Source organism: Myripristis murdjan, chromosome 2 (assembly GCF_902150065.1).
Source record: "Myripristis murdjan chromosome 2, fMyrMur1.1, whole genome shotgun sequence".
In the NCBI taxonomy this organism is placed as follows: domain Eukaryota; kingdom Metazoa; phylum Chordata; class Actinopteri; order Holocentriformes; family Holocentridae; genus Myripristis; species Myripristis murdjan.
In genome coordinates, this window is record NC_043981.1 from 11,317,886 (window position 1) to 11,341,337 (window position 23,452).

Below are 23,452 nucleotides of genomic sequence, written 5' to 3' on the forward strand. Positions count from 1 at the left end.
AGCGGAGTGAGACCGCCAAACATTGAGCGACAGGCATCGAGGAAATCTATGAAGAAAAGCCAAATATTGACAAACAAGTCCAGTCCTGTGTTCCAGGTTTCAGAGAAAGACGGGAGGAACAGAGAAAAACAGATTTATAAAATGCAGAGATAAAATACAATTCTGGGATGTAGCAACGGTCCAGTTAAATTAGTGTGTATTCATCTCAAAAAAACAAACGAGAATGAAACTGCCTGTCTGAAGCCAAAATGGCAAAAAGAGGTCCAATATTGAATGACACGGTTGGTTCAAACTAAAGTGTTCCTACAGTACGCAAGAGCCCGAACTTCTTCACTTTCAGCCCGTCAAACCCCACGCGGGTTTTCAACACAAAAAAAAAAACACCTTTTCCTTCAGCTGGAGACCATTCTAAGGCAACTGTTGAGCCCAACATGAAAACAAAAGTCTCATTCAAGATACAGAGTTGGATGATGTCGGACGTGATGGGGCTTTAAACGTCACGCGGGCGGAGGGGAGTCGCCGACACGACGCTCAAAGCTCCTTCTCAAGCCCTCCGAGCGAGCGCCGTCTTACTCAGAGGCCTTCGCACCTCGCTGGCAGGTCTGCCCACCGGCTGCCATGCTACCTAAATGGCCACCCGCTCTAATTCTGCTCGTCTGATTCACAGTTTATTCCAGCCCTGGTTATGACTGATGACTGACGCTGAAGGAAAAATCCACCCGACAACACTGGAACACTCAGAAAAAAGCTGCTGCTGCATTTCTGGCCCCATTTCGATGATTTATGGCGAATTTGTCAAGATAACTGGCCAAATGTAGTTTCTAGTGCAGCTACGGTGGAGTTTGATGGGAGGAAATGTTGGAACGATCTAAAACACACATCAGATTTTAGTGTCAGTCTCTTAAAAACGGAAGAACAATGCAATGCAGGCGTAAGACGAGGTGTGTTTTGAGGAAGAGGGTCAAATCTTTCTTTGTCTCGGCGGAAAAGCACTCTGTCTTGCTCTAAGACATTGTTCACACTGCTCTCTCCATCTATATGCACAACTCAAAGCTGAGACGTCACTGTCGGGCTGTCTAGAGGATGTCAAAAGGCATTCTGGGAAATGTAGGAAGTCACTAACTGAAGCGAGATACACAAGCCGACAATAAACGGCAAAATACTTCCCGGAAGTCATAGATCATAGGTTACATAAAACAGCGTTAGAGTGTGTGACGGTGGATTTTTCCTTGATAAATTCATTGAATGGTGCTTCCTGCATTTTTAAAGTGTTATTTATGTGCAGCAAGTCACATTAAAACTGTACAGTGTATGAAATGTCGGGGGTAATTCTGCTGATTTTAGGAATACAACATTCAGTCATAAACAGGGCTAAGCGTCTGTCCAACATGACCTATCGGAGGCAATGTGGCACATGTTGAGGAAAGTGTAAGAAAGCCCTGGAGGAGTCCGTGTTTGCTTCCCTCAAAGGTTCCTGTGGTTGAGTATGTACAAGCGGACAACCGATACCCTGTATGTGATGGAAATACCAAGGAGGTTCCTTAAAAAAAAAAAAATGCATCAATCGATCTTCACTTTAAGGAGAAGAAGGCAAACAAGTGAAGAACGAGCAAACCAGATTTGCATGTCAAGCATGATTCACGGGAAGAAAAAAAACGGCGGCTGTGGCATTTGGATTAGTGTTTATCTGACAAAAAAAAAAAAAAATGCTTGACATGGAAATCTACCCTGGTGGAAAAAAAACGGTGTTAATTTTACCTGAACATGACTTGTACTAAACACAGCAACAAACAGCGAGGACCCGCAGAGGGTCTGGCACGTATTCGCCTTCTTCAATACATCGACAGCCGCATGCAGCCGCCTTTTTTTTGCCCCAATGCACCCTCCCCTTCTTTCATTGTGTCTCCCTTTCTCAGTCATTCACATGCTCAGTGTCTCTCTCTCTCTCACACACACACACACATACACACAATGCTAAATTGTACTATGACACATAAAGGTTTAGCATCAACAGGCAACGGATCCCACGTCCCGCAGTGGAAGAGGAGGGGATTGGCTCAAAGATGGAACAGCAGGGCTGGGGTGAGAACAACCGGGAGGCTCTTGGTTTTTTTTTTTTTTTTTTTCGTTCTCAATGGAAACAGAACGGCCCTCCCGCCCAAAAAGGGAAACTGCCCCTCCCTAGTCCAACCCTTCCCCCTTTTGTGATTATATAGTCCAAATATTATTTTTCTGTCCCGAGGAAGACATATCCCCCCTCCGTCTCGATGCTTTAGTGAGGGTCATTTCTCCGATTCGGGTTCAAGGTGGTACTCGTCTTCATGGTCGTTGGTTTGTCGTCACAATCGTCGTCCGTTGGTCGCTGCTTCAGTGTGGTCGTCACGGTGTCTGGCGTGTTCGCACGTGAGCGCCGGCATCCCGACTACCAGCTCATCAGGGAGGAGCGTCCCAGGGTCATGAAGTAGACCTGGCTGGCGCCGCCGGAGCGCACAGATGCAAAGAAGACCTAAGAGACGCAGGACAAACAACAAACATACAGCTCAATGGTACCATTTTGTAGCATTTCTGATGGATTAGTAAGACAGGACGACAGATGTGGGGCAGAGGGTGTGATGTCTAAAAGGTTGTGAGATGGAGTTTTGTTCTCACCTTGTCATTTCTTTCACAAAGGAACTTGAGTCTCTGGGCTCTCTTGTGCATGAAGACGCCGTCCAGGTGGCCCGTCTCCACCGAGCGGATCTCTATGGCCTTCTCTCCCCAGCCCATGATCTGGTTCGACCTAATGTAGGCTGCATACACACACAGACAGACAGACGGTGTGTGTGAGGTGTGTGTCTTGTGTGTCGGCTTATATTCCTTCAAACAAAAACAGACGTATTTTATTGCTTCCATGTATTTGCGTTTCTCACTCTTGAGTGAGAGTGGCTGTGCGGCTAATTATAAAAACAAAAACTGCACTGTTTGGTATTGCTATTACAAAATCGCAAGATGCTTTGCATGATCCCTGGTTAACATTCATGAGGCACTGACTGAGAAGAAATTATACATAATACACTGTTGTACTGCAATTCATATCAATGTTTCTAAAAGAACAAAAAGTGTGCACAATTTGAATTGAAAAGAATCAGGATGTTGAATAAATCCCTTAGTTTTAATCAAAAATAACAAAATAAAATCCACTAATCCACCCAACAATATATTCCCGTTAACAGAATGCATGATGACTTTGGGTTAATGCGTTGATACCTGACTTAATCTATACGCTGTCACAAATGCACATATTTGGGTGTAACAGCTTCATCGGTCATGTTTCACGTACCCACTGAGGTGGGCATCTCTCCCCACTGCAGCACCACGTCCTTGGTGATGCGGCCGTAGGTGTTGACATAGACGCCCTCGTCCTCGTAACACACCAGCAGCTCGATCCCGTCCGTGTTGGGCAAGATGATGATGGCATGGGACTGGATGTTGGTCTGGATCTGGAGTGGTGGGGGGGAAGAATGGAAGGATGAATGAAGAGGAGGAGGACGAAGAGGTTGAACAGAAAGAGGTGAGAGAGGTAGAGAAGGTGCAGGGGTGAGGGAGTGCAAAGTGAAAAGACAGATGAGAGAAGCTGAGACAAAGAACTGAAGTAAGGTAAGGGACCCTAAACCAGATAAGCACTAGCCCACATGGGTCCATTTCCCAAAGTCATGACCTCAGGAACCTCATCTAAGAAGATTCCTGCAGTTTGATATGATTTAGTACAGAATAAATAAGAACACCCTGATCCACTCACACATCTAGGAAGTGAAATGACGGTCAAGTTAAACTAATCTTCATTTTTATGGGAATCCTCTTATCCCCCACACACACTCTGCACCAGACTACTTACATGTGTGGGCAGGTAGATGTCATACACAGCGCCAGAGTCCACATCCACAGCATGAAAGCCTGAGCAGGAGCCATAGATGACCTTTAACCTCTGGCCTTCCTCCACCGTCAGGTCGACCAGCAGGGGCTTATGCACCAGGTCACCAAAAGACTGAAACCAACAATGAATACAAGTTAATGAGGTCAACCTGCACAGGCCTCTGGAACCAGGGGACTGAAATCCAATACTTCATACATCAGCCTCTGTGGGGTGGCAGTATCTGAAACACGACGTGGAATGACTAAAAACATATAAATCCATTATTCACCTTGAAAGCCATGAACTTGTGGTAGGGTTTGGGGGCCCAGGCGTACACCTCCACAGAGTTCTTCAAGGCCAGCACCAAAAACTTGATCCTCTCGTACTTGACTAGAATAAAAAAAATTTTAAAAAAGAGACAAGTTTATCAATGCGGGGCTAGCAGAACAAAATAATTTGGTTCTCCAAAGGGTTCGAAAGTTCACGAATGAGACACCTTCCTAAATAATGAATAGGTGCATTGTTTTGGTCTACAGCAATCATCCATATTGCATTACAAAAAGCTTTGAAGTAACTGGTGTATGGCTTCACTGTTGGAGATATGGTAATGTTTGCCATCAAAATTCAAGAAATGAATGATGAACGTTAGACAAGTACATACTGGAATATAACAAATGGTTTTGAATTGGACAACAGCCAGTTTACAAGGAAGAAAGGCACCAGTGTGCACACCACTGAGGTTTTTCACCAGCTAAGCTCTGTCTTTCATTTCAGGTCCAGCAGTATCTTTAAACATAAACAGCCTGGAAAAAAAAAAGGGAACGTACCGACTTTGTAGTGGACGCAGCCCTCCAGGTCACCCACGGTGACCCAGCCCTGCTTCTTCTCCACCTCTGGGTCGTTGTGCAAAATCTTGTTCCTGAGCCACGACAAGTAGTACACTCGCAGCTTGTTCTTCTTACCTGTAATAGAGAGAGACAGAGAGAGAGAGACAGAGACAGAAAGAGAGAGAGACAGAAACAGAGACAGAGACAGGGAGAGAGAATAAAATTGAAAATGGTCTCATTCATATTTATGCATTTGCATTAAAAATGTTTTCTGAGTGCAATGAAGCCTTCGCAACTGTCACAACTCCAGTCACTGTGCACAGTGAGCTGCAAATGCCAATGATGATGCAATAACAGCAACACTGTCAAAGAGGCATGAACAAAATTTCTACCCAGTGTTTCAATGCATTATGAAACCTTCCTCGGCTGCTTTTACATGGCTGGAAACAAAGAAAATCATCACTGTTTGGTTCTCCCTGAATCGAAAAAGGGGATTACGCAAGCGGGATAAAAGACCACAGCTAAGGCTGGATTATTCGATGTCACAGTTAATCTTTTTCACGAATATTTAATTCACTTCCTTTTGTTAACTGAGCTACTTCCCCAGATCTCTGATAGGCAGCAACATGAGTACCTGATATGGTGACCAGGACGTTGAGTCCCTCCAGGACGTCCATCTGCTGGATGCGTCGCCTGTTGATCAGTGGGTAAACCTTTCCCTGACCGCTCCGGTCCAGCAGCATCAGACCGCTCTCTGTCCCCACCAGCAGGTTCACTCCTGGGGGACAAGCACGTGCACACACACACACGTAAGTAAACAAGCAAATGATACATCGTAAGCTTTTGTGATGAGGTGGGAGGCAATCTACCCACTGGAAGACCAAGGTTCAAGCCCCTGTCAACAAACACCATAAGCTGAAGTGCTTATGCCAGAGATACTGAACCCCTAACATCCTCTTTGTGGAGGGTGGACAGAGACATTCCCTATGATGGCTGAAACCACTTGCCAAATGCAAGGACTGATCCCACTTGATCAATATGGTGCGTAAATAATAAAGTAATGAATGCATGGGTGCTATGGCATAGTGAGTTATTACTGTAATGTATTCGGCGTTGAGATGCACTCACCCCAGAGTGCAGCACACAGAATCTCAGAGTTGAACCTCTTCTTGTACTTGCGAATCTCCGGCGTGTCGCTCGGCGGGCGCGTGTTGACCGGGTTGACGTTGACCACCGAGCCCTTACGGGACGGGTCGGACCTCAAGGCGTCCGCCAGGCGTCCGTCCTGCCCAAATCCAGCTGGAGGCGAAAAAGGGAAGCCAAGATGTTCAAAATATATTCGCTTTCACCTCTATTTTTAATGTAAAATATAACTGTTGTAAATGCCATGATGCATCTTAAAACAGAAGGTAACATTGATGGGATATATTTCCAATGACATGTAGAGTCATTTTTTAATCTAAGCGACTGGACATAATTTGACTAACTGCATGAGCAACACACACAGTAATCAGGGAGTATCTAAGGAGGAAGCTACACACACACCGGGGCTGCATAATTTTGACATGAACTGCAGTATGTGACGCAGCTGTTGCAACACAATCTTTTTACTAACGCTGGGAAAAAAAAGTTCAAAAATGTGTGGGGGAGAAAGTGCGATGATGAGTCTTTGGGTTCCACAAAATTCCCTCCTGAAACCTCCTGTCATGAGGAAATTGCAGCAGTTTCTCATTCAACATTTGAATTAATGGCGACTTACCCATGTTGTTTAAGGAGCTGCCGCTGGAAGGGGAGATCTGGAGGAGGCGTGGGTCGATAAATGGAGTAAAGGAAGAGGAGGACTTGTGTTTCGTCATGGTGTTGCTGGCCGACTGGGTCTGAGACAGAGGTACATGAGATTTAGAGAGCAAATAGAGAGATTCATCACTCAACCTGCATTATAAGGAATATCATTTGAGTTGGTAGAAAAAGCTCTGTTTAAGCAGCACAAATTACAGCGTCAGTGAATAGGTCTTTGGTCTAGACCGTTACATAAATACATCATCTATACATTTGTTATATTGTTCTCAAGAGTCTCTGCTGCTGAAATGTTTACTGCCATCGCTAATAGAATAAAGCTGGCTTGATCTGGAGCAACAGATTTGAGCTACACCAGAAAACGTCCCCCCACCCACCCCCCCATAGCTCTGACCTCATAAATTACAGCTCAACCTTAGGGTGCTCATAAAAGAGCACCTAGCCTCACTGTATTCAATCAAAATGTAAACAAATTGACACTTCAAACTTCTTTATGATAGAAGTAACTGCAAATATATAGTTGGCATTAAAAGCCAATTTAAGTTAATAGAAACTAAGTTAATTGAAAATAAACACTGATAAATTAGGGTGAAGAACACTGCATGGAAAAAGTGACATGCAATTATGTTACATGTAAGTTGTTGTGAAGCTAGCAAAGACAGAAGAGTTAGAGAGGGAAACCCGACATGTACAAAGGGAACTGTGTTGATAGAAATGAGAAATGAGAAATGATCCAAACAGTGGTTATTGTGAACTATAAAAAGGAAAAGCTGTAAGTAATAAAGCACACAGAGATCTGATCATCATTCCACCACCCAAGACGCTCTTTCACAACACAGTTGAGTCATATACCACAAAGTAGACAAAATCATCTTCCTATTATGAATCTCTAGGAATTTACAATACGGACAGACGGCTACAATAATCTGCTGCTACAATAATCAACATAAAAAAAAAAAACACTTTTTAACTTATAGTTCATAAATATTTAACATAATGTGAATCAAGCAGCCCATTTCCCCCCATGATGGACAAGCTGGCACTACCAAGCAGAAGTACAGCTACTCAAAAATGGCTTGTATTGCAATGTGCAGCGAAGATAATGCTTGCACCGTAAAAAAGGTCGACCCAACAGAAGCCCACATTCATGTTTACTACACGCCATGCCCATGTTCCACCACCAGGAGGCACCAGTCTGTTGCAGCAGCGCGGTGCAGAGATGTGAGTAGAGGGAAGAAAGAAGGGTTGCAGCAGCACCGAGAGATTCAAAGCAGCTGTCAGCCAAGCCAGTAGGGGGCAGCGGAGAGCTGGAGAGAGGAAGGGGAGGACAGAGCAGGGGCAGCACAGGGCACACAGCGGCTTGGACCGACAATCAAGGACTGGACATTGGGTATGTACAGACTAAGAGGCATGTTAGCTGCAGAGGCCAAAATGATCCCAATCTCGTTGAAATAACCGAGCTGAAAAGATGTTTCTGCCAGACCTGGGTCAAACAGCATTTGCTAATACTTTTTTAACCAATCATGAGTGCCAAATGGGTGGGGGAGGGGTCATGTAATGGTAGTCAAAACATCACAGGAAGGTATTTTTAAGTCAATACTTTGCTATGATGGACAATTTACTCCCGATGTGGTAAACCCCGCCTACGTGGCACTACATGATGGTTAAAACAAACACACTGTTGCTGTTTGACCCAGATGTGGTCACTGCACATCTAAGCCTGGACCCTTGGACCCGCAATGGTCCATTCCTCAGTTGTCGGTCTCATTGGTGTGAAGGAGACATACCTCCATGGCAGTGAGCTTGTCCAGGGGGTTCTGGGGGGACATGGCAGGGCTGGCATGGCTAGATGATGAGGGGAAGGAGGAAGAGGAGGAGGAGGAGGAAGGTATGGATGTGGCAGAGGTAGGGGGGTGATGGCTCTGCTGGATAAGGTCTGGTAGGTGGTGTATGCGGCTGGCAAAGCCATTTTTCTCCGGGTGGCCATGGCTGGGGGGGTGCGGCTGGCCGTGGCCGTGACCAGGGCCAGCCGAGGAAGAGGAGGATGACATATTGACCAACCGCTTTATGTCACCGGTGCTCTGGAAGCAAGAACAGGCACACTTGGGCTCGAGCAAGCAGGTGGACAGAAAGAGGGGCTATGATTCGGCTGGTGACCTGCTGCTCTGTGTCCCCCCATTTCACATCTTTTTATACCAACATCATACAAAAAATATTTGTCAAGTTCCCTTGATTTGATCATCTCTTGAGACCTTCACCACTGTGCTTATCTACGGTGGATATTAAGCTTCCAGCAAAATGAAAGACAAAATCTTCAAACAAACAAGATATGATCATATAAGAGAAATGAATGAGAATGAGTGGATGAACAGGTTTGATACTGAGCAAAAAAAAAAATGGAAAACATGATTTTCTAACAACTACAAGAGCAGCCGTTCCCAAATTGCACCTATGGCCAAATGAAAGCCATAGTTCTTGTGAGAAAAATCAACCATAAAATCATCTATCATCTCTTTTGAACTGAATTTCTTGAAATATTCAAGTTGTGCAATAAAATCAAGCTCCTGTCTCCTTGTCCTACCTGTCTGATGACCAGGGTGCCGTCCTTGGAGGGCGTGGTGGCTTGGTCGCTCTCTGAGTCTTCAGCCAGCATCGTCTTCAGGGACTCCGTCTCCCCGTTACTCAGCCTCCTGCGGAAGCCATGGGAATATCTGAGGTCCATAACCAGACCAGTGTTAACAACCATGCAGAAAGTCATGCAGAGCAATGCTTTTATGGAATTGACAAAGCACATTCTCTAAGGTCAGTATATGCTCAATGCACCTGAAATTATAGCAGCTCAAATGATTGTGTAACATACAAAGCCATGATCAGATGGGATGCATTACTCTCAAAGCACAGCTGTGAGCACTGCTATTAACAACAGGAGCGAGAACGCAAAAAGCACAAGAGGCATTACATCACCCGTGTTGCTACACAGCTACCTAATTAGACTGTAACAGTAGCTACCTAAGCTGAACAAAAGGACAAGTGAAAGTTATCAATTACTCAGCTTGCTCTTGGAAGGAGCCTGTTCTGAAAGTATGTGGGCAGGACAGCTGTACTACCTCGTCCAAGAGCTCCATAGTCTCTGTTTCTGGGGCTATTTTTGCACTGAAATAAAGTGCAGCTTAAGTTGAGATAGATTCAGCTTGGCGCATCCATGGGAACATCCCAAAATACAAGATGCACAGTTTGAAGGTGATGTGCAACTGGGGCAAAGACGCAGGTTTGTATAAAAAAAAAAAAAGTGACCTATTCGATCACAGCCTAAACCTGTCATGGAAATATTCTGTAATGTTTCATATTGTGCCAGACACAGTGCACAGGGAAGAGCCATAGCAAGTGTTAACAGCTAGTACTAAGGTGCTGATACTGAAGGCTGAGTGCAAAAGACAGCAAAGCAAGGAGGAAGTGATGAGCAAACACTGCAGCTTATATTGACAAAGTATAATCACAGTTCTACCTACCCGGCCCTGGAGTCCTCTGCTCCCGAGGTGGACTCTTCTCCTGCCTCCTGGTCCACCTCCTCATCGTCGTCTTCATCGGTAGTGCCTGAATCCTCACTTGAGGAGGAGTAGTCGGTCACCTTGTGGGGTGGCCGCACGTCATCTACCGCACGAAGCTCTTTGGCAAGAGCTGTCAGGTCCTGAGGAAAGCCAGTCAAAGGTATTATAAAAATGACCAGAATTTGATATTTTGGTTAAATTCAGATTGTCTAGAATGATCTCTTCCATGTTTCAAAGATGCATTTTAGGTGCAAACCAAATGACAAAGCTTCCATCCTTAAAACAATATGACATTTGGTGCCAAATTTTGATACTTGAAAGACATAAACACATTCTTGGAAATGTGGAGATTTTAAGTCATTTCTCTCACAAATCACTGGCTGACATTTCAGAATGAGGTTCTCACAGTCTAGACAATCTGAAGGGAGCCTTCAATGTATCCCTCCTCACTTCACATGAACTTGTCAATGACCTGGCAAGTGGGTTCTCCTTCAACTTAAAACACACACATAACGTGGATGCAGCTGACGACATTATTCATTAGATTTACTGAACTAGTAAACACATGCAGGAGAAAATCCCACCTAAATGTTTGTTTGTATTGCTTATTCTTTTACCAGGACTATCTTTGGCCCTAAGCAATAACAAGGTGCTGGGCTAATCACACCACTCAGCAGATTAGGTGGCCCCCTAGATTTCTACAGGTAAACCCTGTAGAGAGAGCACTTACCCTGCTTAGATTTCCCTAAACTTTAGTTTTTAACTTTTGCTCTCGGGTAGCCAACATAATAAAAATGCCAATTTGAAACCTTAGTTAGCCCAGGGCTAAATGTCCAGGATACAGTCAGGACTGGTTAAATAATTTGGGAAATTGTTTGAGAAATAATTGATCAGATTGTTGAAATTCTCAAGTGTAAGTATACCATCTAGTTCCATGTTTTGTATCCAGGTTTTGTTTTCTGCTGGCTCTCTCTTCTAGACAGTACATTAATGAGTTGTGTAAGGTCAGTGACTAAAATGTAAGAAGCAAGAAAGGGAGGAGGGATACTTCGTTGAGGTTTGACAAAGCAAGTGGGACAGTTTATCCACCGGCAAAGCCAGGTGAGGTTAAGTGCCATTTCGACAAGCACAAGGAAATAGGAGTGTGTTTGCATTCAAATGTGTTTTGCATTCAAATCCAGGCTTGGGAAACTGCTGGAGAGAATTAACCCTTAAAGTAACAGATGGGTTGTTGATGAAAAGCAAGTGACATAGAGAGGGGGTTGTGCAGGCACAAGGCAAGGAGCCAATAGTAGGAGATCACATCACAGGCAAAGAACGACAACGCTAAAAATAAATACTGAATTAATCTCCACAGAAAAGCATAAGTGCTGTTTTTTTTCCTTTCAAAAACATGATGCAATGAGTGGGGCAATGTTGCAAGCATGACATAGGTGATTATGTGATCTTGTTTAACAGCCTTACCACATCACCCTAAGAAATTCCCCAACAACCAAGAACCACACGATTCATGTGATGTTGCACACAGCAGGTGGTTGAATAATTAGCGTAGTACATAGCAGAGAAAATAGAGAAAAAACAGACACGTGGAAAACAAAAATCAAATCCACAGGTCCCCTCCAGGATGATTTCAGTTTGCTGCAACAGTTGCCTGGCTTTTGTCAAAATCTTTCCTCAGCTAAAGGAAAAATCTGGGAAGCTTCTTTGATGTAGACAAGAACATGGAGTTAATAATAAGGCGACTGATTTTGTTCCAGTTTCTGTCCCAGTCCCCCAACATCAAGCGATCATGGATCATGTGAGCTGACACTGCTTGACACCATTTAAAATCAATTTAAAACCAAACAAATGAGACTGAGGAAATGCGAAATGAAAGAGAGATGACTGCCATTTCTACCTTAAAGCTGGATCAAAGAGAACACTAACTTGCCATCGGCCGATCAATCATTGTTTTTGTCTACTAACACCTTAGTGGCTGGTGTTTTCAAAAACCTCCATGCCATTTTTGTTCTTTTACTGCTACAGTGTCCAGTAAGAAGACAAGCCTAGGATTGGGGGAAAAAAAATGAAAAGCGCACTTTTCTTTCAGTGCAAGTATTTATTAGTTCAACAACATTCCTTCAGGTGCAGGATGCATGTTCTTGTAGCCAAAACATGCTCATGAACTAATAAATGTTTTGACGTACATGGAGAGAAAGGTGATTTTTTCCTACAGTCTAATCAGTGGAAACACTGCACATTTTAGGGAATGCATTCTTTTTCAGAGTTTAAGTTGAGTAGGAAAGCTTAACAGCCAAAGGCAAAACGTACTTGGCTGGTGGTTAAACATTTTCCATCATGTCAGCGACCATAAAGGAATCGCGCACTTGAGTTAAAATGGACTTACAGCTGGCCGGTTGGGTCTGGCGAGGTTCTTGTCATCAGGTTTTTTGGCAGCGTTCTCAGGCCGCTGGAGAGGTGATCCCTCAGACTTGGAGGAAGCTTTAAGGAGACAAGAGGAAATACTGCTTGTCAGCAAGGGGAAACACAAAATTGGGCTCGGAACAGTTGACCTCGCACAGGATCTGTAGGTTCAACCCGAGTTACTGCACTGTGCCAGAAAAAAAAAAGCAGTCTGTGCATGTGCAATGTGTTCAAATGCACTGGAGCTGAACACAAATGTATATATGGAAGTTATATCAGTATGGAGATGTAAACAGGCAATTAACTGAAAAAGGAAATGGATAATGCTTGCCTCTGAGGTCACAAAACCAATCATGTTATTTTAGACCATCATGCAATGATAGATGGTGTGAAAACTAGCAAGCAAATTTAGTTTCTGCAGCGAGTATACTGCCAGCTTGACACCACTCAATTTAAGAAGTCATTATTCGCAGAGTGGTGTGATCCTTGAATATACCAGCAAACTGGTATATTCCACTGGAGCTGATATTGGGTGCTTTGATGTGAAAACTGGGGTCAAACTGCTTGTCAATCAATAAAAAAGTTGAGAAACAACAAAATAGCTTTGGCCTTGTTTCTCCATACATGGTGTTGAGGAAGAATGATGTCAGTGATAATGATCAGAATGTGTTAATACTAATTGACGGTTAGTAGAGTTAGTAAAGCGTGGCCGAGTACAGTACCAGGGGACTCACAGCGTGGCCTGAAGCGGTCTCCGGAGCTGGCCTGGGAGCTGGAGTTGGAGGAGCCGGAGGAGCTGCCGCTGCCTGGCCGGGGCTGCAGCTTCTCCACCCGGTCCCACAGCGGACGCTGCTCTGCATTACTGCCGCAGGGAACAAAAGCCACATTAACACACGCTGGAAGCAAACCGTGATGTCACTCATTCAACGTATACTCTAACACTGATTTCTTTTGTAGTTTGTTTCCCTCCAATTTCAGGTTTTTGGCACGTAGAAATTCCTGTTGGAGGCAGTCCACGCCGAGCTTTGCACACTTGAATTCCACACGTAGATACCATTCATATCACCGCCCACTCAGAACGCTGTTAGGTCTCATTAGCTTCTCTGCTTTATCTGTGTGATGGAAAAACTGAGCTGACGTTGACCTGTGTGTTCCATCTCGTAGCTGGTGTGCCCACTAACAGTATGTTTTGCTTTTTAAGTGAATGAATGAGATCAAGAAGCTCTTATCATGGATTGTAGATCAGCACTGTGATGCTGGGTAAGTATATAAGCCAAAATGTACACATACACAGGAATGCAGTTCGTCCCCTTAAAGACAGCACGAATGTACACAGGTCAAACAAGCCGGACATTTTCATTTGACAACAACTGTAAAACTACTGAATGATTCTGGCTGCGCATCCCTGAACAAGAAATGATCTAAATTATAGCCTCCTCTGTCATAGGATTCACACTTTCACACATTTTATAGAGACTATGTGTCAAAATGGATTAATCTGTTGTATTATGTTATATGGAAAGCCAACCAAATGATGGCGATATATATATAGATGTGAAGTTTTCTGCCCAATTAACACTTAAACATTTACAACAGCTAGTGTCTTGTAAAGGTGTTTTTCCACCTTTGAAAATGTGTGCAGTCACCTCATGCTGTTGATAGCTATGTCTCTGAAACAAGCCTCTTTCACAGGTGGTTGGGATGCGGCAGACCTGAGCGGTCTACTTAGTTACCTGCCAGCGTTCCTCTGTCCACCCTGGTTGCCGGGCTGTGTCGGTAGAGGAGACTCTCGGCGCGACAGTACGGGAGACCTGGATGTCGTCCTCACCGGCACCTAAAAGAGACAGACTCACAGGCTCTCACACCAGCATGTATGTGATGAATACATTCAACTTAAAATCCCAACTACATACAAAAACGGAACATATAAAAACTCCACCTCCGTAAATCTAGCACCATCGGAGCCCAAGTGGTGAACCAGCACAGTCCTTTACCACATTCAGACCCACAGTCATGACCAAACACAGATTTATACAACCGTTAGTCTCACAAAGACAATAAAAATGAACTGACGAGGGTAATATGTGAAAGCGAACAGCGTGCCTCATTTATCAACTGAATGCGGCGCAAACAGCGGTGCGCATTACAGCTGATGTAGGGAATAGTCCATAAAATACATATTTCATGAGTTTAAAGCTGCACAAAGTGTGATTTTTATATGTAAAAACAGACAGTCTCCACAAAAAAAAAAGATGCAACAGAATCACAGAATCATTATCACTGAAATTCTGCTGTCAGGTATGGACAATAGGTGGTAAATCTTCTCCATATACAAGAAGGGGAAAAATTAAGGACTGGAGCGCTCACTCTCTCCTAATCAATAGTGAGTGTGTGCTCTGGGCACACTAGTGATTGCTGAATATCATCATCATCTCCGCTACAAACAAATACTAAAAATGAGACATTTTGGTTTGATGAATGTGCTCTTTACTGATATCTTATTACATCAAAATTCAAACAGCCACCCCTTTGCTGCCATTTGGGGCCGCCAACCTGCAAAGCTGCCTCATGTAGCTTTATTACTACGATTTCCTAATTCATAGGTATAAACCAAAACTGAAAAAGAATAGTTTGGTGTTTTTCCAAAGGTAACGCCAATGTTTATTCTCTATGGTTAATGAACGAGGCTTCACACAGCAAGATAGACAAACAGTCAGACAGACAGGCTGTGGCTCACCAGCACGACAACTGAACAGCATGAGAGGAAATGAATGAGGGGAAGGGTAGCCAAGGAGGGGGTGTGGGTGGGGGTGGGGTCTCTGAGCGGCTTGTCCTTACCCTGGGAGGCACCTCGTCGCTGGGGGCTGGGGCCGGGTGCTCGGCCCGCGGCTGGGCCTGGGGGTGGTGGTGGTGGTGGGGGAGTTGGGGCTGGGGGTCAGTGCGTGCGGGCGATTGGTGGTGGTGGTGATGGTGGGGGTCCTGGGAGCGCAGGTGGAGTTGTGCAAAGCTAGAGGCCACGCCGCCAGGCTCGCTGAAGGACTGCGAGCGAGACACCACGGGCGGAGGAGGAGGAGGAGGAGAGGGGGCGGCGCTGTTGCTGCTCTTTAGAGCGGCCAGGTGAGACCACTGGACCTTTCGAGGGGGGAGGGGGGAAGACAAGAGGAAGGGGAGAGGGGGGAGGGGGAGGTGAAACAAGCAGACAACACAGTGAGGCGTGAGGGAAGATGAGCGAGGCTTTTCACATAGAAGTGCTTAGATATACACACATGCATACAGAGGACAAAGCACAACAGAGACGCCACAGATGTGTCTTTTACAAATAAGGCGAGTTTCAAAGCTCAATTGATTAACTACGGTAAGTAATTACAATACCACAATTGTATCGATATCAAAGGCCTAATTCATAATTGCAGAATGTTGCCCTGCATTGAAATACTGCAGAGACTTCATCTGAGACTTCATTTGCCCATGAGGTCTCAACCTTTTTCCACTCAGAAAATCAACTTGAGCTTTTTAAATACAAGAAATGACTACATGTTAGAGCCGAATGTGAATCTTAGATGTGTTTTACAGCTGTTGAAAATTTGTAAGCAAACAATGGAATAAACAACCTCATAATATTCCACAACATGTGTGAGACTATTTAAAATTTATAGTCAAATTCTGCACTGCATTTAATTATAGTCTTGTTATGGTTGCAGCTAAATTTGACAAACAAAATGTAAATGACCTCTGGCTAAAAGATTTAAGTTCCATAAAGCGGAAGTTATGAAATATGGGATATTATGGGTTCATTTGTTTTATAATTAGACAAACTCGCTGTGATGTAACAGAAATTGGGATAAAATCAGTTACATCTTTGGACGGATTACAGATTGTCCAGCAGTAAGAAACATCCAAGACAGTCAAACAAATGAATGTACAAAACAGTCACGATACAAGCAAAAGGGAGGCACTGAACACGAGACCTTGGTGATAAAGAGTTAATGGTGTAGTGTGAGAGGAGCAGGGTGGAGCCGGAGATTGATGAGCTACTGTGCAGCGAGCACTGCACAACCTCTGAAAACCTGGACCGAGTTCAAGTCCAGAGAGACAAAACCTCTAACCCCACAGCGCTAACTAACTCAGCAGTAGAGGAGAACTATCAATTTAAAATCCTTACACCCGCAACAGATAGAAAGCATCAGACACAACAATCAACAAATACACCATTTGTTCTAATGGCTACCATTTTTAGAGTGTCAACGTGGGGAGCAGGCCATCAAAACACAGTGTCTGGAATCCATGAACTGCTGGTTCAAGTTCAAGTTTATTTAGAGCCCTTAATCACCGTTACAGTCTCAAAGGGCTTTACAGGACCACAGTTTGTGGAAAACAAAACAACAACCCCTGACCTAAACCCTCTTAGCGGGCAAGAAAAAAAAACTACCCAGAAAACCCTAGAAGCCATAAGGGGGAAAAAATGAAAGAACAAGAAACATGAATCTTGGGAAAGATGAAAGAAAGAGGAAAGGCCCTTCCAGGTCAGCCAGGAGAGCAATTGGTGCCAAGTGGGCAAATATTAGCTTTAATCAAATAGAGTTAATTAAACAAAATCAAATCAAATTTAAAAAAAAAAAAAAAAAACAGAGTAAGGCAGATATTGCAAAAAGAATAAAGTGAATTGCTGGTCTGATTAGTCTGTCCTGTGGTTTGGAGTACCGACTGAAATCCACGTTTCTGTTGGTTATTCAACTGGCAGGAATCACTGGAAGAATCCCAACCATCTTATACACCAGAAGCTTATAGTAATAATAATAATAATAATAATGATGTGATACATCATTGATCCCTGCAGGCAAATTCTTTTTGTTCACCCCTCTCTCTACAGGGAGGTCTGAGGTCAGGCACAGCCGCCAAACAGCAGACCTGGAACTGGTACGGAGCAGGGATTACATTTTTTTTGGTCAAGACACTTCAAGCAGGATTGATCCTGTGTCAGCATTGGGGATTTAACCCTGGCATCTCAACCTTCACTTCGCCGACTTGCTGCCCCAAAAGTGACCCCTCTTCTGCGTTGCCGTTCTGAGGACACAACCCACGCACCGAGGGGAGAAAACAGAAGTAGGACAAAAGAGGGGAAAGGAAGAGGAGAGGCTGAAGGGAGGAGTTACCTGTGGCTCCATGGGCCGGTGCATGGCGGACGCCTCGGAGGAGGGGCCGCCATTAGAGAAGGGTTCAGAGGAGCGGGGGGGCAGAGGGGGCTGCTTGGGAGGCGGGGCGGTCTGAGGGGAGCCCTGAATGTTCTTGCGGTACCGCTCATCAGCCTGGGGTGGTGGAAAGGTACAGGGAGAGTTGGAATGAGGATACGGACAAAGATTTTACAGAGGCTGAACCAAAATGGAGACATAAAGTAGAGTGGAACCATTTCTACTGCATAAAGATGACCTTTTATTGACGCTAACAGCAACAAAGATGAAAATGGGTGCACGCAACTGGTCTTCTTTGTTACTGTTAGCTAGAATTAATTATTTTCTTCATGCATTAAAAATGATTCCTGTCTCCTTATTTTTCTTTTATTTTGCCCTCTTGGTAATCCTTTACTCTGCAGCCTTCACATTTGATGGACAGAAGGTCAACACTGAAGACAACATGAGTATTTTACATGCTTTAAGCCCATTCGAGGCAGCCGCACATACACAAATACACACGGACAGAAAGAGGTGGACAGAAGGCTCTTAAAACTCAAACAAAAAATCCCTGAAAATCCTCTAACTCGTGAAAACAACAGGAGAGATCCATGTTAATGACATGACACAACCCCGTCAGCGGTGGGGCTCAACGCTCAGGAGTCCTGCATGTTAGTATGGGCCTCAGCCATCCACATGCAACGGCCCACATCAGACACACTGACTGAATCAAATCATCCACTGGGCACATTTGCACAGGTAGGCCATTCAAGATCAAGAGAAATTGCTGACAGCTTGTGATGTGATAATGTACTGTGGGAAAAATGACAGAGAAGAGGACGGATTTGTGATGGACAAATTGACAACTGCTGATAAATTTTTCACCACCGGCAATTTTTCACTCTGATAAGACAAGTCTGTAAGAATGTAGATGTGAACAATTAACAGCTAACTAACTACAGCCTCAACGGTGATCATGCAAGCAAAACTGTAATCTTGCCATTTTTTTCCCCTCTGCAGCTTTCACTTTCTACTTCACCAAAGAAATTATTTCTCTTTTTCTTGTCCAGCCTGCTTTTAAGTGAAAATTAAGGTGAAAAAATGTGATTCCCTCAAAAGGTTTTAGTAGTCGGGAAGACTAGCAACCATGCAAGCAACAGTGAATGCCAAGAGTGAGAGGAGGAGAACAGCTCGGTTTTATTCAGGACATAAAAAGGCTGGTTGCTGGTGGTTGCGAGCCTGTGGTTTTCCATTCTCCACCGTACCCCCTACTTGTCCCATACAAAAGGCTTGGCTGAGTGGGCCTGATTTTGAACAAATTGGCTATTCCTTTGGAATAAACCCCTAGCATCCAAAACAAAGCATCATGTACCGGTTGTCTGAACATGGGGAGAATAATAAGCTGATCTCTAGCTGCTCTGTGCTATTGTCTGTAGCCTTGTTGTGAACTTTCTTTACCCCGGCTATGGAGAGAATTTGCCTATTTGTGCTTATTTGCAGAAAAAGAAAACCATTGTTTTCTCTTTTCTTTTGTTGTTGTTGTTGCTCGCACCACCTCTACTATCATGGCCACACAGGCTGAGTGAAGACAAGCAAGAAGAAGCCGGAAAGAACAGGCAGCGGAGAGAGGGCGGAGCCAAGGAGGAGGTTCACCTCTCTGACAGGCTGAGGAGGATGACTGACAGGCTCGGCAGGCCTATCGGGCTCCAAGCGCTCTGCATGGGGGGGTTTGGGGTCAGTGGGGGTTTCTGCCTGGGTGGGGCTGGAACTGAGCTGGGAGGAACAGGCCTCATCAGAGTCAGTCGTCTCTGGGACTGGGGCCTGGGGTTTAGTGGTGTCTGAGGGATTTGTCTGCAGGGTTTTGGAGGGCTCAGAGGCGCCTCTCGCTAGAGCAACGGGGCTGTCGAGGACCTGAGCTTGTGGGGTGGTGGTGAGGACTCTATCAGGGGGCGCTGCAGAGGTCTGCGGAGGTTTTGTAAGATCGGACGAGGAGGGGGGTTTGTTTAAGTCTTTGGTCCTGTCGCAGGGCTGCTGTTGTTGTTTGCGTTCGTGCTGCAGCGACAGCAGGTAAGCCTGCTCCTGCTGCAGGCGCTTGTGGAGTCGCTCGGCCTTGCGCTGCTCCTCCAGCTCCCGCCACTTGAACTCCTAGTGCACAGTGTGGGGTTGAGTTGAGGTGGACAGAAGAGATGGGAGAGCAGGCCGCTTGTATTGGCCTGACAAGCTTACGCTGGCTGAAATCAGTGAAATCTTTTAAATCCTTTAAAACACATCATTTGTAAATGCATTTGCCTGTTTTACTCTTCCTTAACCCACTCTCTAGATCATTCTTTTTCTTTTATTATTTTTTGTTTGCAGAGCACTTACAAATTTTACACATTAAATCCCTGAGAAAATGTATGTATTACGTGATGCAATGAAAGGAAGAATGCAATGAAGAAATGGTGACTCAGTGGAAGAATACACAAAGTCCCTCTCAGAAGATTAAATACAAGAGTCCATTTTAGCGTGAATTATTCATCTCTTACGAGCAGAGAGTGAGTCAAAACGAGATAACCTGTAAGAAAAAAAACCTCTTGCGGTATTTCCTGATGACTTCATCCATCTGATCACTGAATAAAAAAAAACAAAAAAAACCTGGGCATCATTTCAATGAGTTTAATTTGAAAATGCTGTCAATTTTGGAAAAAAGAAAAAAACAAAGATCTACCTACAATTTACAGGCAATACTCAAACCCAGATTCATTTTTAATGGCAACCCACACAATGCTTCTCTTAAAGAGAATGTGTGAGCAAATCAGACACCATCTTCACTTTTAACTCAACTAGAAACCACAGGTCGGTCCTGATCTGTACCAAAGTCATGTTTAACACATCTAACTCATCTATCACATTTAGTAATAATAAAACTTCAGAAAACAAAATGGGGAACAGTGTTTATATGTTATGGAGGTCATGGGTGTGTGTGTGTCTCACCAGCAGCATGGCCTGTTCATGGAGCAGCTGCTGCTGCAGCATCTCAAGGTGCCTCTGCTCCTCCTCCAGCTGACGGCGGATGTACTCCTGCCAATCAAAATAAAGCAGTTCTTGTAATTTGGTGGGAATTTGGGAAGAGTGAGTGCAAGTGAGAATATTAGAATATTACATCTTGAAAGTTTCTTCATTTTGCTTTTATTCCCCCTCGGGTTTCTTGCCTACACTTTTGTAACCGTTTGAAAAAAAAAAAACATGTGATTTTCATGTTAACACCAACCTGCTCACGGTCGTTCCTCCTCTTCTCGTCTTCAGCCCGCCGGCGTTCCTCCTCTTCTTTCCGCCTGCGATCCATCTCCTCGATGCGCCTCTTCTCCTCTTGCTCACGACGACGCTGCTCACGCTCCTGTTGCCTCCTCATCTCGCGTTCGCGTCGTTGTTGCTTTGGGGCACCAGGAGAGGAAGAAACATCAAAATAATGTTTTCACAATAAAGGCTTTTTTACTTTTTTCACTTAATAGAGTGTGCCTTGGATTCTTTTCTATTTTTGGACTTGGGGAGCATGTCCCCTTTTCAATGAAAAAACAAATGTGATTTCTTAATTTTTGCCTGATATGGGAGGGGGGGACATCAGCGCATCAAGTGTGATAGTGACATGTTTGTATGTCTTGTTTTTTTGTTTTGTTTTTTTATGAAATGGACCCCAGGTGGAGTAGCCGTTGCTATTGGTGACAGCTAATGGGGATCCTAATAGACCAATAACATGACTGTATTCGCCTCCCTTTAAACTCTTCCCCTTTTTTCTGGTGCTTCCTAACCCTCTGCCCTGCCCATCTACCTCCTCCAGCCGCCTCCTCTGCTCCTTCTGCTGCTCGATGCGTTTCTGCCTCTCTGCCAATAGTTGGCGCTTGTACTCTTCCTGCTCACGGAGCTGCTGCTCCTGGAGGAGCTGCTGGCGGCGCAGTGCCTCCGACCGCTCCTTGTTCTCCTGCTGCAGGCGGATGAAGTCGCGGCGCAGAGTCGACTCGCCCGGCACGTTGACAATGGAGCTAAATGATGATGATGATGAGAAACGGAAGGGTTAAATCAGAGAAAAACTAGATTCACTTTCAGGCATCTTTCAGTGAGTCAGCTGTCCTTAGTGCCTAGTCTCTGTTGAAACCCAGTCCCTCCTCTGTGATATGAACACAAAGGTTAACATTACCTTTAAAACGGCAGCTCTCTTATTTCATATTTAGTGGCATTTCCCCATTTTAAGGCGATAGTATCTTGGTATCGGTAATATTTTCTGCCACTTCTCTCAGAACTGCTCAGCTTCCTCTTTCTTTAGAGGAAACACAACGAAAACTCTGCTTCTCAAAATATCAACCATTAATTTTTATTACACAATAACCTGAATGAAATGTTGATTCTTATCCACTGAATGGGTGTTGATTAATCACAGATAACCCCATGGCCATAACACAGTATTCCTTATCACTGTTGTAAATTAATGAACCATGAGACTTTCTTAGTACCTGAAAGATATTAGTGTGTGGAAAAGTACCATTGAGAAGATGGGCATCACTTATCTGATGGCACCAACAATGACTCACAACCAGGAATGCGATTTTTTTTTTTTTTTTTTTTGCTTTTTTAACTTTCCACATGACGTCATTCAAGAGCCTCCCTGCTGGAATCCCAAGTACAACCCATCAGCATGGGACTGAATTTCACCAGAAAACTCCTGTGCCGTCAATAAAGAGACGACAAAGGAAACAGACAGCCCACCACACCACTTGATAATACCTGGGCTCTCCCTCCTGCTCTGGAGGATCCTCTTCTTCCTCCTCACTGCCACTGTACTCATACTCCGTCTCATCTGCACATGGGAAAATGACACGATCATTCAGAATCAGAAACACTCATCCAACGAATAATACCAGAATAATAACCAGAAATTGGCTTGAGAGATGACGAGAGGTTATCCGTTGTACACAATAGACTCGATTCTAATAACAGAGGAGCATTGAGTGCAAGAGAGCAAAAGAGACGGAGCAAGAAAGACAGCAAGAGTGACAGAGACAGAAAGAGACTGACAGCGAGACTTGTACGGAAAGACATATTGGATTGTAACTACTGAAATATTATCCGTTTTGTTCAGTAGCCAAATTTATTGTTCATTTATTAATCTGCCACCTGGACTACTATTCCTTAAAAAGCAATCCGATCTACAAGAATGAAACATTTGATCAACTGCATGCAAAAAAACAGTTCTGCAAACATTTGCCAGGCTAGAAAACACAGTTTGGCCAATCCCAAAAGTTTTCAAGGTTTTCTGTGACAACATGGACACGGACGTACCCTTCTCTCCCCTCTTCTTCTTGGTGCGGTCGATGTGGTCTTTGAGCTGGATGCGGACCTGCCTCTCGTTGGGCTGGTCTCGGATGAAGGGGTGCTTCAGCAGCTGCTCTGTGGGGGGGCGCTGCGTGTAGTTCTTCACCAGACAGCTCTCGATGAAGCTGAAGAACTTTTTGGACCTTGGAGGGGGCGGGGTTGTACGTGCAGAGAGAGCGACAAAGAGGAGAGAGAGTCAGGGGAGAGCCATGATAGGAAAGAGAGAAACAATGCGTGACAGAGTGGGTCAACTAGAAAAAGAGACAGTGAAAGCCAGACAAATATTTCAGCCACAGAGAGGACAGAATGCACACAACAAGCCTAAACAAAACGGACATTTCTACAAACAAGGGCTCCGCTACCAAATCACCCATCAGCCCTGACAACAGCCCCTCCCCCTCTGAAACAAAGCAGAGCATGAGATGATCCTCGTTTCTCAGAGTCAATTGAGGTTTATACATGTGGACAGGC

At 44.5% G+C, this 23,452-nt stretch overlaps 1 protein-coding gene across 9 annotated transcripts in view; it reads right to left on the bottom strand.

Moving 5' to 3' along the window:
- Positions 1-367: 367 nt before the first annotated feature.
- Positions 368-23,452, bottom strand: part of LOC115371907 (mitogen-activated protein kinase kinase kinase kinase 4-like) — a 45,148-nt gene continuing 22,063 nt past the window's right edge. Inside the window, exons 10-32 of one of the 9 annotated variants that reach the window (XM_030069581.1) lie at positions 22,949-23,124; positions 22,394-22,466; positions 21,444-21,654; positions 20,886-21,047; positions 20,609-20,695; positions 19,289-19,780; positions 17,621-17,773; positions 15,306-15,599; positions 14,201-14,301; positions 13,190-13,329; positions 12,451-12,545; positions 10,026-10,204; positions 9,098-9,206; positions 8,304-8,597; positions 6,479-6,596; positions 5,848-6,018; positions 5,354-5,497; positions 4,720-4,854; positions 4,182-4,282; positions 3,875-4,024; positions 3,320-3,479; positions 2,650-2,789; positions 368-2,506 (exon numbers count right to left, since the gene is read on the bottom strand). In XM_030069581.1, coding sequence (XP_029925441.1) covers positions 2,423-2,506; positions 2,650-2,789; positions 3,320-3,479; positions 3,875-4,024; positions 4,182-4,282; positions 4,720-4,854; positions 5,354-5,497; positions 5,848-6,018; positions 6,479-6,596; positions 8,304-8,597; positions 9,098-9,206; positions 10,026-10,204; positions 12,451-12,545; positions 13,190-13,329; positions 14,201-14,301; positions 15,306-15,599; positions 17,621-17,773; positions 19,289-19,780; positions 20,609-20,695; positions 20,886-21,047; positions 21,444-21,654; positions 22,394-22,466; positions 22,949-23,124 — 3,769 coding nt within the window. In that variant the 3' untranslated portion in view covers positions 368-2,422. Of the gene's footprint in view, positions 2,507-2,649; positions 2,790-3,319; positions 3,480-3,874; positions 4,025-4,181; positions 4,283-4,719; positions 4,855-5,353; positions 5,498-5,847; positions 6,019-6,478; positions 6,597-8,303; positions 8,598-9,097; positions 9,228-10,025; positions 10,205-12,450; positions 12,546-13,189; positions 13,330-14,200; positions 14,302-15,305; positions 15,600-17,620; positions 17,774-19,288; positions 19,781-20,608; positions 20,696-20,885; positions 21,048-21,443; positions 21,655-22,393; positions 22,467-22,948; positions 23,125-23,452 lie in introns of all 9 variants that reach the window. The other 8 variants (XM_030069546.1, XM_030069528.1, XM_030069537.1 and 5 more) reach the window with 8 other exon arrangements.